General features: G+C 44.2%; 1 protein-coding gene across 2 annotated transcripts in view; it reads right to left on the reverse strand.

Annotated features, from left to right (window-relative positions):
- jarid2b (jumonji and AT-rich interaction domain containing 2b) overlaps window positions 1-10,680 on the reverse strand; it is a 109,322-nt gene extending 98,642 nt beyond the window's left edge. For both annotated transcript variants that reach the window (XM_086193133.1, XM_086193132.1), the window contains exon 1: window positions 10,099-10,680. In XM_086193133.1, the coding sequence (XP_086049259.1) occupies window positions 10,099-10,143 (45 nt within the window). In that variant the 5' untranslated portion in view covers window positions 10,144-10,680. The remainder of the gene's footprint in view (window positions 1-10,098) is intronic.
- Window positions 10,681-13,829: the final 3,149 nt, after the last annotated feature.

A 13,829-nucleotide genomic window follows, 5' to 3' on the forward strand; every position in this document is an offset into this window, starting at 1 on the left:
CAGATTACACTGCAGCCAGAGAACGTTAGGAAACAAAGCCAGGGCTTAAGACAGGGGAGTCCCTCTGCTTAGGGACTTGTAGTGTAAGCTTGGGACTTGGGAGGCCATTCCCTGACACAACCGCCAGTCTGGCACAATAAAGACAAGAGGCAATTAAGAAATGATTTTCACCTCTCAGCTTGGGACAAATCCCTCATACCTCGCCCCCACCGCCTGCTCCACTCGCTCTATTGTACATGAGGGCAACGTCTCAGAGGCCTCAGGGGCCCAGAGAAAGGAGGCTGACAGGGGATGCAGAGAGATAGTGAGATGCTAAAGAAAGGGGGGTAAAAGAAGAGGAGAAGACAGGAACACGTAAATAAGATTTGCTGTGCAGTGGCTATGAATGAAGCTGAGGATGAGGGGGTATAGGTGACTGTGCAGGATCACTGCTCAAAGCACTGAAACGTACATCATATATTCCATTTGAGATAATCCACAAACACGCCATGGGCAATTTTTTTTTCCTGGCCTTATTTCTTAGGACATCTGCAGCAACCACAGGCTGCATTTTTTTTTTTTAATGATATAAGATCAGCTGATTTTTTGTTCACCGTGTTTCAGGTTGTGTTTGTGCCAACTAACATGAACGGGACACAGAACTTCATGCTACGTAAAGTAGAAAGTCACAGCATCGGTTGTAAAACAAGCATCGGGAAGGAACACATTACTGGAATCGATCATTATAGTCGTATACATTATGTCTGCTTAATTAAATGGAATTACACACACTGGTTTATTTGTCGGTGCATTTGCTTGATGAAGGTGTTTCATTCCGTGCATGAATGTGACGGGTAATTAATGGATCACATCTCTACCTACCTCAATACAGCAGACAGGAATTAAGAGCAAACTGTAACAACAACTGTCAGGAATGACTGAGTGGTATGATGAATGTTGATTTCAGTGAATAGATGGTGGGGTTGTTTGTAGAAAATGAAAAGGGCCGTCAATCACGGGAAAAATTCTGTAATTTCTGGTACAAAAATTGTGTGATTCTGCCTTTTTCTTCTCGGTTTTCTTTTTTTAAGACATGACAGGAAATGAAAATTACTTCTTCAATAATTCTCTAAAATAAATTCCTAATTTTCATCAGTTTTGCACTGTGACTCATTTCATTGCGAGATTCATCTTGTAACTTCCCCACACCAACAAAACTCCTCCGAAACAATTGAACTTTACTCTTCATTCAACACCCCTAAGACCCAGCTCTAACACAAACACACACACACACACACACAAAAAGAAGAAATATCTGGCTCTGGCACCTTATAAGCATGTCAGTTTCTATAGAAACCTAGGGGTGGGAGGTATAGTCCCCCCACACACACAATCACACCCACCTCTTTCTTGCTCACACAAACACACGACATGTACGAAGAAGAGAACAAGGCCGTCGGGGGAATATACTTCCTAGTCACCATAGTAACTTCCTCTTAGTTAGGTCACAAATTATGTTAACACAGTTTTTGTTTATTTTATCCAAAAGTGCGTACAACTGCGTTACTCATTTCAAACTGGGTGAAAGTGAGTGAGCAACAGCCCGGTTTGGATTTAACCAGGGGTTACCTAATTTCCTTTCCACATTCAACAACAATTAGATCTGAAAATAGCAAAAGCTTGTGTCATCCTTTCAGGAGCGGCATTTCTCTGGAGTTGTAACAACAAAGGCCGGTAGAGCGGACTCATCTTTACTGCCATCACTGAGGATATTCCACTTGGAATGACGTCTAATTTGATTATTTCTGTCTTCTTGGATTTCTTCGCCCTCACAATCACAGGTTGTGAGTTTCGGGGTTGGCCGTCTCCCCTGGGGCCTGGTGATGTTTGATCCACGGCCAGAGGAGGCCGGCAGGAGATTCAGCCCAGACTCTGGCGCCCTTCCCTCGGTGTACCGTGCACTTTCGCTCCCTGCTGTGAGGCCTGGAGGAAATCATGCAGCCAAGAGAATTGTAAAAGGCTCTTGTCTATTGAGGGGAGGTTAAAAACGGGGGGGAACAATACCTTTGACTCAACTCTGCTTTTCTCTGAGGAAAAGCTTAAAAAGCACCTATTGCTAAAAGAAAAAAATCAATAAGCAAAATAAGAGAAAAAAAAATCAATAACCCTGTGGTGTGCTTGTCAATTCATACTGCTTAATGCTTTTTATCATGTATAGAAAGTAAGATAACCCCAAGGATACTCTCTAAGTACTTCACATAAGATTAAATCAGGAAAGACTGATTTTAGGATAAAATAATGGTCGGTCAAAGCAAAAATCTGCCTTGATACACTTCCTACAGAGCAAATTACTGCAGGAACAAGATTAAAATCAAAAACAAAAACGTGTGAATACGTGCGCATACATGTTTGTATATTAAAGTGTGTGTTTATGTAGAAGGGGTTAATTCACACAGCTATGCATGATCAAAGTGAAGGAATCCAAAGTTTCCTTCGGCAGACCAAAATAAAACAAAATGGATGGAAGCATGCGAGAAATCAAGTGAATGAAAGATCGAGTGAAGAGAACTGCGAAAGCTCAGCGATGTGCTTTTTATGATTACCACATCCCAACACAGATTTAAGATAAAATCAAAAGTGAGGGTGGGGGGATGGATGCTGCCGATCATGCACAGTCTCCTCCTCTGCAACTGAGAGGCAATTTTGCAAAAAGAAAAAAAAACACCCCTATTTCAGCCCTCTCTCTAGCATTATCCCACTGAAAGCTCCCTACGCCTCTCTCCTCTCTTTGTAGCTGCGCTGAGTAATAGAGCGAATGAGCTGAGCGGGAGGAGGTGAGATAGAGAGAGCGAGAGAGAGGAGAACAGGAAAAAAAATCCACTCACTATTCTATTACAAGACAAGGTGGGGGGGGGGGGAAGTAATGCATTTCTCATGGCAGTTGGAGTACGGGGGTGTGGCGTAGACGCAAACAGAATGTGGATATATTGACCTGCGAATCAAACCGTTTATTCTGCTTCTTACAGCCCCGACCAGCCACCTCCTCCTCATTCTTCCTGTTTTCTCACATGTGAGCAGACACGGGAACCGGCACATCCGACAGCTCAGCAGCAACATCGACCCTCCCCCTCCTCAACCATGTTTCAGCATTAAAACACGCCATTGTCCAGTGCCCTAAACACTAGAAGGTGTAACTGATACAAGTGAGATGTAGTAAATACCTTTTCTTTTGTCAATTTTTTTCTTCTTCTAAAAAAAAACAAAAAACAAAATTGCAAGATGCTGCCCTGAATTCAAACAACACACATCCTTCACCACATCCCCTTCTTCTGATCATTCAGCGAGGCCTGAAAAGTAGAGATTAGGCAGCAACAGTGGTCAGCGAGCCACTTTGCTCCACTAGCTCATTACTATCCTGTTTGGGGAATGGGTGTGGGGGAGGTGGGGTGGGGGGCTGCCATCCTGAATTAAGGCCTCCCTCACAAGGGGCCAAATGCTTGGTGAAAAGGGTTGCGTTCGAGAGCTCTTAAACGCAAGGGGGGGGGGGGGGGGGGTCACCGTTCCACAACTAGCCATGCATGTTGGAGAGCCCCAAATGATTGCTGTAAAAAAAGAAGAAGAGAGAGATAATGATAGTCAAATATGAAAAAAAGTTATCACTGGAAAATGCCCTCATGAGAGATTAAATGAGAGAGCAATTCAGCGGCCAAGGCAGCGCTGTGCCAAAGAGGACCTGAATAGAGTGGCCAATGGCTTGTTGGCAGGAGGGAACAGACGGTTCCATCATAAAAAGAATGATTCATAGAAAAACTTGTGAGAGTCTAACACATGACAAGAATAAAGCGATAAATCTGAACAGGAATCCCACCAGCTAGAGTCTTACTGGTGTACGTTTGGATGGTGAAACAGTGGTATTCCCGGCAGAGCGAGGGGTAGCACCGGAGGATCGATACCGACTGAGCCTCTGCTCTGTTGCTTCATCCCTCGAGGCTTAATTCACTGGATGTGTAAAGATGACAGTGTCACAATAGAGGATCAGATGGGATTGACCACCGGATGAAAATGTAAGGAGTGTTTATTAAACTGATGTGGCTGTGATGAGGAGTGGGGGAGAGGGGTGAGCGGAGATCAGTCAAGAGGTTGTGTGAGAGATGTACATAATGGTCATTAAAAGCTAATGCCGGGCTAAGCTACAATCGCTTGGTGATTCAAAAAACGGATGAAAAACAACTTAATACCTCCTATTTTAGCTTTACGGAGCTTAAAGGGAAGCTGAGGGCTAAGCTTAAATTTGAAAAACACACACACACACACACACACACACACACACACTCCAAGAAGATTACTTGGTGATTTTTTTTAAAATCTATATTTGACAATGCTTGCTGAAAAATGGCAAATAAAAACAATGTAATGGTCAATTGTTTTTCCTTTACTACAACCGACTGTCCTTCACGGACCCACGTAAATCCCACAAGGCCAAACCAAAGACAAAACTGGTGTTGAAGTGTTGATTCAGCTTCATAGGGATCCTGAAGGGATAAGCTGTGGCTCTCATTCACACACATACACACACACACACACACACACACACACACACACACACACACACACACAAGGTGGAGCATGTGTCCACACACACACACACACACACACACACACACACACAAGGTGGAGCATGTGTCCACACACACACACACACACATGCAGAGCCTCTCAGGGCCTGACCAGCTGTCCCACTCCCCCCATTTCCATCCAAACCCACAGGAACAGGAGGATATAAATCACACGGCAGAATGAAGACGTGCAGAGTGGGAACGCACGTGGTGTACGTCACACACACACACACACACACACACCTTTACGGGCCTACTACCACTGCACTGTGTCCCACTATCGGAGCATATAGTGTAAAACTCAACTTCACTGCTCATGTGAGAAGCACACTCACTGCTGCAGAACAAGGATAGTCACACCTTCTTTTACGTCACTGCGTCTTTACAAGATTGGCCTTAAAACTAGTTTATCTCACCTACTGACTGCAGGTGTGCACCTACAGACCTTTGCCTTCACATTGGTGTGTGCACACCAATGCCAGCAAAGAGCCAGAGATTACACTCAATGCTGATAAGAGAAAAGGTCACATTGCATAACAGGAGTATGTGCCATGGACATGACATAATGGTACCGAAAACAAAAGCAAGCGAAGAAGAACAGGGGGCGCCTTTATTTACGTCAGAGAAAAAAAGCTGATGCATTTGGCCGCCAAACATCCATCGCAGGTTCAAATTTGTGCTTGTAATGATACATAAAGCTGTCCCTGGCAAAGCAGTCTTCATATATAGGAAAAAATGAGGAGAAATGCTCCTTTCTCCTCCGTTCAGCTAATACATAAATAAATAAGGCTGAATTAAAAGAGGCTGGGCTTGCCAACTTCACTCCCACAAAATTTCTCTGGCAGCTCTCGTGGACCCGTCAGGCCCAGCAAGAGGAGAGACAAGGCCAGAGGGATGTGAGGTTGGGCCTGCAGCGTGGGAAGGACGGCTTCCTCACTGTGGAAGGGTGGGGGACATGTGAACAGGCTCGGAAAGTCTCATTTACCTGACAAATTTCTTTGCAGTAGAGATTTAATTGTCGCTAGGACACAAAGACATAAGGCTGCAGGACTCACTATCCTGCTTATATTCAAGTGTATTGTCTGTAGTTTTCTCAGCTCCCTGTGAGCACCACACACACACACACACACACACACACAGACTCCTGATTTGTTTCAATCGTTTTTCATTGTGTGTAAATTTCTGGCAACCTTCATAAGGTCTCTACATTCTTGGCAGTTAATTTTATGCCACTGATACATTTGGCAACGTAATCAAAGGAGCTCTGCTTTGATTTTCCCCCACTGGTGAATGAACAGAAATACAGCAGGGTGGATGTTCGTTCTAAATTAAATTATAAAGTATTGTCCCCCGTTGCCTGTTATTCAAGGCTATTCCCACCACATCATGCTGCTTTCAGATGTTTATCACTCATCATTTTGAACTCTGCAATATATATATATATATATACACACGCATGCTCAAGCAGAAGTGACTGAATTAATTTTTTAAAAAAGGTAAATATTATCTATAAGCCTGTCACAGCTGCCACGTGGAACATAAACATAGTGAACCAAGTCAAATAAACAGGCAATAAAACATTGCTGTTGCCACAGTTCACTTTGGTTTACCCCAGTAGCCATAGTGACAGGGGAGCTTGCAAAGTGAACCCTGCCATGTTGCACACGTGAGGAGAAGGGGGATTATGAAAGAAGAATTTGCATTGAAACATAAGGTTAAATGAAGCACACTGAGGCTCAGGCACGGTGAAAAACAACCCTGTGACCCTCTCTTCATGGTCCTACATGAGGCCCACATTTCATTTGGACAGCATAAGAACGAGAGAGTGAGGGAGAGACAGTGAGAGAGGGAGATAAAGAGGAAAAGGAGCAGAGGAGGGGGAGAGTCTGTGCCTTTGCACTCCCCATTCTGCCCCCGCTCTCTATTTTTGTTTCCTCTTTTTGTACACGCTCAGCGCACACACTCGCAGTGCAATGGATTTTCAACTTGGCCCTCATCAGTTGTGCGCCTGATGAAACAAACACTGACAGCCTCTTTACATTTGTAAAGGCCCCTGCAGCAGCTGTGCTTGTCCCACACACACCATGCGTGCACACAAACACGCACGCTCACACAAGCTTTGAGTCAGAGGCCTAGCCCCAGCTGGGGCCTACAGGAAGAGCCAACTCGGCACAAAACGGCCCTAACTGCACCGAGCTGCACTCGGCCATGCTCTCCTGCTATTCTTACTTACACACACTCAATCTCAATCTCTCTCTCTCTCTCTCTCTCTCTCTCACACACACACACACACGCACACACACACAGTGTGTCATGTTTCGTTAGATAGAACAACACTGCCGCACATTAGCGCTCGCTGCTGCAGTCATTACACAGTGACTACCCCTCAACCACTGGCTTGAAAGGAACAAACACTTTTTTTTAAAATTAACCCTCAAACATACATTTTTAATCATTTTAAAAAGGGAGCACAGAGGGAAAGTGTTCACTTGCTCCTGCATTGTCATTAGAAAATAAACCTGACGTCTGTGACAATGTGGCTTTTCTCTCTTGCTCTCCTCACATCGCCGCCTATCAAACCTCACAGAAAACCGTAATTACTTTGCTTCGTTTGCTTTTCTTAAGGACTCGTTCCTCTTTTATCAATCATTTTATGACTGATGAATTTTAATACCATACTGAGATTGTAGGTGTTTGTTGGGGGGGGCAGAGGGTGGGGGGTAACAACTCACACTCATGTTTCAGGGGAAATGGTTAAGCCAAGCATGTATAATTGTCTTACGCTAATTAAGGGAGGGAAGGGGAGGGGTGGAGGAGGGTGGAGTGGGATCAGCAGGGCCAAGAGTCCTGTCTCAAAGCCTGGAGGGGGGCTCGGGGACTTGGATCCCTCCAGGTTGTTGTAGAAACCCACTTTTCTAATCTGAATTTGGACCACGCCAGACATAAAGCATCAACTGCAGCTGCCGAGAACACAAGGCAGATGTGACACACACACACGCGGACACACACGACAAACACGCAGTCACACCATACCCACAGACCCGATACTCTGGCTCTAATTATACAACAGAGATATGAATAGATTGGATGAAAAAAAACACAACCCAATTTTAGATGGGGTGACTACTGGCCATTGTAGTGTGGCAAAATTAGCTGAGGACGACTTCAGTTGGTCTGTGGCACATCCTGCTTCCTCTATTCAAAAGAAGTGAAACAAGTTGATAAGATCCAAAATGATGAACTGTGGGTCATATAAAACCATTCAAAACTATTACAGTCACGTAACTAAGATGACTTGGTCAGAAGCAAACAATGTGATGGGTCAAAACTCCGTTAGCGAGGATGACAAAAGAACACTATTGATATTATTCACAGAAACTGAGCTGCAACCAACCAGAAAACAAGATAAAAATGTTCCTCTCGATGACTCATATTTATCTAACTTTTCGGTGAATCGTGAGCCAACATATTGCAGGAAACTGCTGGTAATATTAAGTTGTGAGTAAACAATGTTACACATGAGAGAAAGTACAAAGACAGGGGCTTTCACTTCAACCAGATAACCGTGTATACCATAAAAACTGCCCAAAAACAGTCAACAAATGCTATGGGTGTTTCCGTTAAGTCACAGTTATGAGTTAACTTTACATTCCATTCCTCTTTTATCTCTCTTGGGCAACTTTTAAAAATTATTATTAATAACAAAGCAGGGTCAATAATGGAAAAAGTTACATGTATCAACCATAATTCTCTATTTCAATTGCAAAAAAACCCACAGACACACAATGACACTTGGCAAACTGAAGCAGATTCTTGATAAAAGAAAAAAAAACTACAATAGAGGTTAAATGTAAATCATGAAGAACTATTTCTGTCCTCCAGAGAACAAGAAGAAAAGGCCATTTCTACTGTGGAGGACTCCACATGTTGTTGAGGTGTATGTGTGTGCGGGTGTGTTGCGGGGAGGGGAAGGGGGGGGGGTCTTCTTGCTGACTTCAGCCCAGCAGCATTAGCAGACACGATAATGCCTCGTGCAATTAAACGCAACATTGTATCCACGAAGCGGGTTTCACCGCAACAACACCCCCACACGACACATTAAGTGCAACAAACTTTAATGGCCAGACAGAGGAAGGGCCCCCCGGCCGGCGTGAAAACCGATACACCGTAACTTAGTCGAGCGATACGCACTTCGTTCGCTCGCTTCAAAGTCTTTTGTTTCGTTCGCACGGAAAGACAAAAGGAAGCCCAAAGACACCTAAAACACAATTTTAAACCCAGCATATTTGCCCCGCTGTTCATTTTTACAGCCCCCTTCCCTTATAAATTCACCCTTGCAGGAAGAAAATGGTTGCTTCTTGGTATCGCTTCATACATGAACCTCTGCAATGCGACTGAACACAGTCTCTCCACAACACGGACTCACTGGACGATAGCGTGACACCACTGTTTCATCTGGATTCGGAATTTAGAAACAAGAAGAAGAAAAAAAAAAAACACGAGACCCAAAAGCTTGTGAGCTCATAGTCTCGCATTATTACCAAAAAAAAAAAAATGGAGTTATCCCTCCTCAGCTGCAACGTCTGCTCACTCGCAGAGGTCACACGGATACCTGCGATATTTCCCACACCCGACACACAACACATGAAGGTTAATAAGGAAAATGCAGACACGTAACAACAACAACCCGGAGAGTTTCCCCCACCGCGCACACGCACACACGCCGTTTCCAGCGGTGGAAATGGCACGAAAATGCTGAATTGCATGACCCCCTTTTCCTCCTGCACTCTCTCACTCTTTATGGAGAAAAATTAAAGAGCCACAACGACACACACGTTTCGGTATTGCCAGCCCCTACGGAGAAAACACAGCCGGCAATGTAGAACATACACTCCGGGCTAAACCAGGAGCATAAGCCGGTGATGTGTGTGTGTGTGTGTGTAGGGGGGAGTGGGGGGTGTGGGGTAATTTAACATATTCAAGGTAAGAGTGGAGATAAAATGCTCAGCGTGGGACGAGAGAAATGGGAGCCGAAAAAGAGCTGAGCCATGGCCGACAGGCTCGTCTTCACGGCTCTGAATAGGGAAGAGCGAAACAAAAGCCCATTTTTCTCAAAACATACGAGCAAGTCTTTTCATTTTTAAACATTTTTATAGCTTTGTCATGACCCTCCGGACACCATTCATCCCCGAGGAAGGAGTCAGAAAAATGTAGCCCCCTCCTCCTCCTCCTCTCCCGAAAAAAAGCAGCCCGAATAAGATGTCGAAGAAACGCTGCAACACAGACATTGAATAAACATTGCTGTCTCTTTAAATTAAACATGTAATTGCTAACACGTTGGGCCAACTTCTCAGCCACCTTTACAAGCATATCTGACCCAAATAGCACGCAAGCTGCCCGGCGGTGAGACCCCACAGTCCCCGATGAAAGTTTAAGCATTTTCGTCGAGGTAAACTTGAAAACAGCTTTGTGAGCAAATTAGACAAATGTATATTGTACTTACGTATTTCTTTTGAATGATATTCCTCTTAGGTCTTTCCTTGCTCATTATGCAATCCCCCCCAAAAAATATATATATGTTTGGCTATAGAGAGAATGGCCACATGAATTTCTTTCTTTGACTCTCGCCTCTCCCGGAGCACCACCGAATGACGATTTAAATCCCCGGCTCTGTAGGAAAAGCTCGCTGGCTTTGCAGAATCCTCCTTCGGTGTTTCCCTTAAACTAGTCGGATATAAATCCCAAAAATTCAAGGGTCGACGACGAACAGAGAAGCACTGGAGCCAAACTCACTTGGGGATAACATAGTCAAAACAAATGCACAACAATAAGTTCCATTCGCCAGCACAGCTCGGCTCTCTGCGCACTCGCTCCCGGCTCTTCTAAGAAACATGAATATACTCGGGGTAGGGGGGTGGGTGGGTGATGTCAACAAGTTACATCTTGTTTAAGACGAGGACGCGATGAGAAATGAATAAATAAAAAATTAAAATAAGGTGTCGCGTCTTTTTTTTTTTTAAGCTGGAGCCTGCGGTCGACGAGAGAGCTCTCCAGCGGCACTGCTCTGCTGACTGTGAGCAGCTCCTTTCTTCCTCAGCTTCAGCCTATCACGTCCTGCAGCACGCAGCGGCAACTTCAAAATCGCCCTGAGACGGCCCCAAACACAAACCACCAGCAAATATCACCACACAGTATTATTTTAATGCTCCGAAAGTGTGTTTGTGGTCATTGTAATACAAGGTTTATAGTTATCCTACACCCCGGGGTCTGTTTTAACTCATAATATTAGTTTTGAGGCTGAGTGGAAACACGGGTGGCCTCAAAGATGCAATGTGCTGGTAGGTTTTTTTTTTTTTTAATGGTGTTTACATAATATTCACATGGAGAAAAGATGTATGCAGTTTATTTAGAATGTACAGCGACGTTATGTTGCGTGGAATGAGGATTTTTAAGAGGAAGCAAAGGGACAACAGAAGTTGGGCTTCCTAAATTTGTATGTAAATTGAAGCCCCCACCCCCATCCTTGGACCCAGCACCACCCCCACGACCTCTCGCCATGTGCTGAAACATTAACCCTCAAGCGCAGAGGGGGTACCTCCGTCAAGGTGGGCTTGGGGTTGCTGTCCTAACTGAGGCCAGGAAGGGCCGAGGGAGAGGAAGGTGAAACTTTACGCTGTTTGAATGAAGCTAACGCACATCACGTCTTGCGTCTGCTAGGTGGCGCTAGTGAACCCTCGCTTATGTTACTGCACATCACCGAAAAACAAAACTTTCGATGACAGTGCCGGCCCGAGCCTTTAGGGGGCCCTAAACAGATTTGATTTTGGCCCAAAACATACTGTAATGCAAACATACCTCTATCTTGTTCCTTTTTCTCACCCTCTATCCTTTTCTTCCTTTTCTTCTGGGCACCAGAGGGATACCTCCTTGTGTCATGCTTAACATTAAATTACCATCTCTTCCAAATGAATCTTGAGCTTGCAGTGTCTGGCTACGCACACGACGAGGTGTCTAGTTGATACGCATGAGTCATGACTCCAGTGATGGCAGGTAGACTGTCCATGAAATCAGAATTTTCTTGTATTGAATTATACATTCATTCATTAAATTATGTTGTCACTTCTTTAAGATATTCAATGTTAAAAAAACAACAACAAATGAACAACAAAAACACACACAAAAAAACCCACTCGTTTGGGGGTCCCCTGGTAGCCAGGGAGCCCCAAGCGGCCACTTAGTTCGCTTATGCCTCGGGTTTGATTTAAATCAAATGTTGTTGTTCACATCAGGTTTACCACCTGGAACCACCAGGTGGCGATATGACTCATCCTGCCAAACTTGGGAAGTTTTGAAAGCATTTAACCCTGTGGAGTCCAGTTGCAGCAGTTTCCTGTTCCACGGCAAAATACCAGAATTGGCCTCCTCGCCATGGTAACACTGTTTTACTCAGTCTTCCCAGTAACACGTCGCAATGTTGTTAAGGTGTTTTTGAACCAATTTCAGATGGTGGAGTGCACCAAAATACTTAACTCAGTTTACAGGCTTGTTGTTGCTCCCCTTGTTTACGGAAACAAACACGGCAGTTTATATTAATGTCAATGCTATCATACAACTATGCTACCGTTATGGTGGCATGGATGTTACCCAATACATCCACTAGAGGGCACTTCTAAGTCTTGCACAGATCACTTTTCCTTCACTCTCTTCAAACTCCCATTCAGGTCCCGTTCAGTCCCGTCCGAGCTGTTTTGTTGCAGGTGTCCATCCCTGTTGGTGGGAGAGGCTCCTTCTGTATCTGTAATGTTGGGCAGAAGTGAGCCTTTACACATTAGTTCACCAGACCAATCACCTCCTGGTAACTAGAGGAGACACAGACCACCGAAGGTCCACTTATTTCCCTAAGAAAGAATGACGCTGTCTAGATCTGCCCCCGGGTCCAAGGGCCTCTTCTTCAGCTCGTGGTCCACTCCTCCAACGCGTTCCTTGAAAATCAAATGCATTTTGTTTTTTGTTTTTTTTCTTGCATAATTCTGCTTGGAACGACCAGCTCTTTCCATTTTTGCCGCCCATGTCTAAATGAGGATTTGGTACTGCAGAGATGGCTCAATTGAACCTCTTTTCCTAAGTGCAATTTTGGCTCCTCCCCCAGATGGCGCCCTCCTATGTGCCGCCACTGAAAACAGAATAATAATTAAAAGCTTTTCCCACTGGTAACCTGGCATAACAACACGACTGTCTGATTTGGGATACCAAATTCTACATGTTGTCACAAACTTTAAATGCTCCATTTGAGAAGAACAGCGATGTCACCGGATGTTCACTAGATGTCAAACAAAAGATGAAGGATGGGAAGACTCTTTGTTTTTTTTACCTTAACATGTCAGCAAATGTGCGAGTATTACTCAGGTTATCCTTCTAATTAGTATGCTCTCATTTTCAGATTTAACAGTTCCATTTCATAGGAAAAAAAAGTGTGTGTCACTGTGGACTCATGCATATTTGATCAGGTACTTTTTGTGTGATTGTGTTATCCTCTCTGCTCTGACTTTTAGCTGACTGGGCGTCCTCATCCCTCTCAGTAGAAGTGGGCTCGCTGTGTCATTATTCTAATATACTGTGTGGGACGGTTGCTCTCCATGAACCTCGCCAGAGGTAGTTAAGTGCGTGTGTGCGTGCGTGCTTGTGTGTGTGTGTGTGTGTGTGTGTGTGTGTGTATACAAAAAAAACCCTCACAAAGACACGGTTACAGCCTCATCTCCTGTGGTCTTATTTCGCAGAGAGTGTTAATCATAAAACGTGTTTCCATTTAGTTGTCAAATGATTTTTTTAAGTGAACCGTGGATATGTTGCAACAAAGAAAATGCTCATTAGGTGTGTTTCCATCAACGTGTTTCAACTGGATGAACTAGACTGCACAGTCCTGTCAGTAGGTGGCGTTAGAGGTGACGGCACACGTGGTTCTGAGTCGTAGAAATAGACTAGAAGAAAAAGAAGAGGAGCCTTTTGTCAACGAAAAATGAAGAGAAATGTCAAAGAATTACGTTTTTTGTTTTATTTTTTGGATGTATTGTAATTGTTTTAGGTAGCTAGGCCAGGCCATGTTGCAGGTTTTCTGGAGACAAAGTTTCCTGGAAGACGCGAGCAGCAGAATCAGCTTGTCATGACTAAAAGATTGACTCTGTTTTTTGTGTTTGAATCAAAATACATAAATGGAAACAGGACAAATGACTTGGT

Source organism: Aulostomus chinensis, chromosome 22 (genome assembly GCF_037954235.1).
Source record: "Aulostomus chinensis isolate RoL2024-O1b breed Wild chromosome 22, RoL_Achi_v1.0, whole genome shotgun sequence".
Taxonomy (NCBI): Eukaryota; Metazoa; Chordata; class Actinopteri; order Syngnathiformes; family Aulostomidae; genus Aulostomus; species Aulostomus chinensis.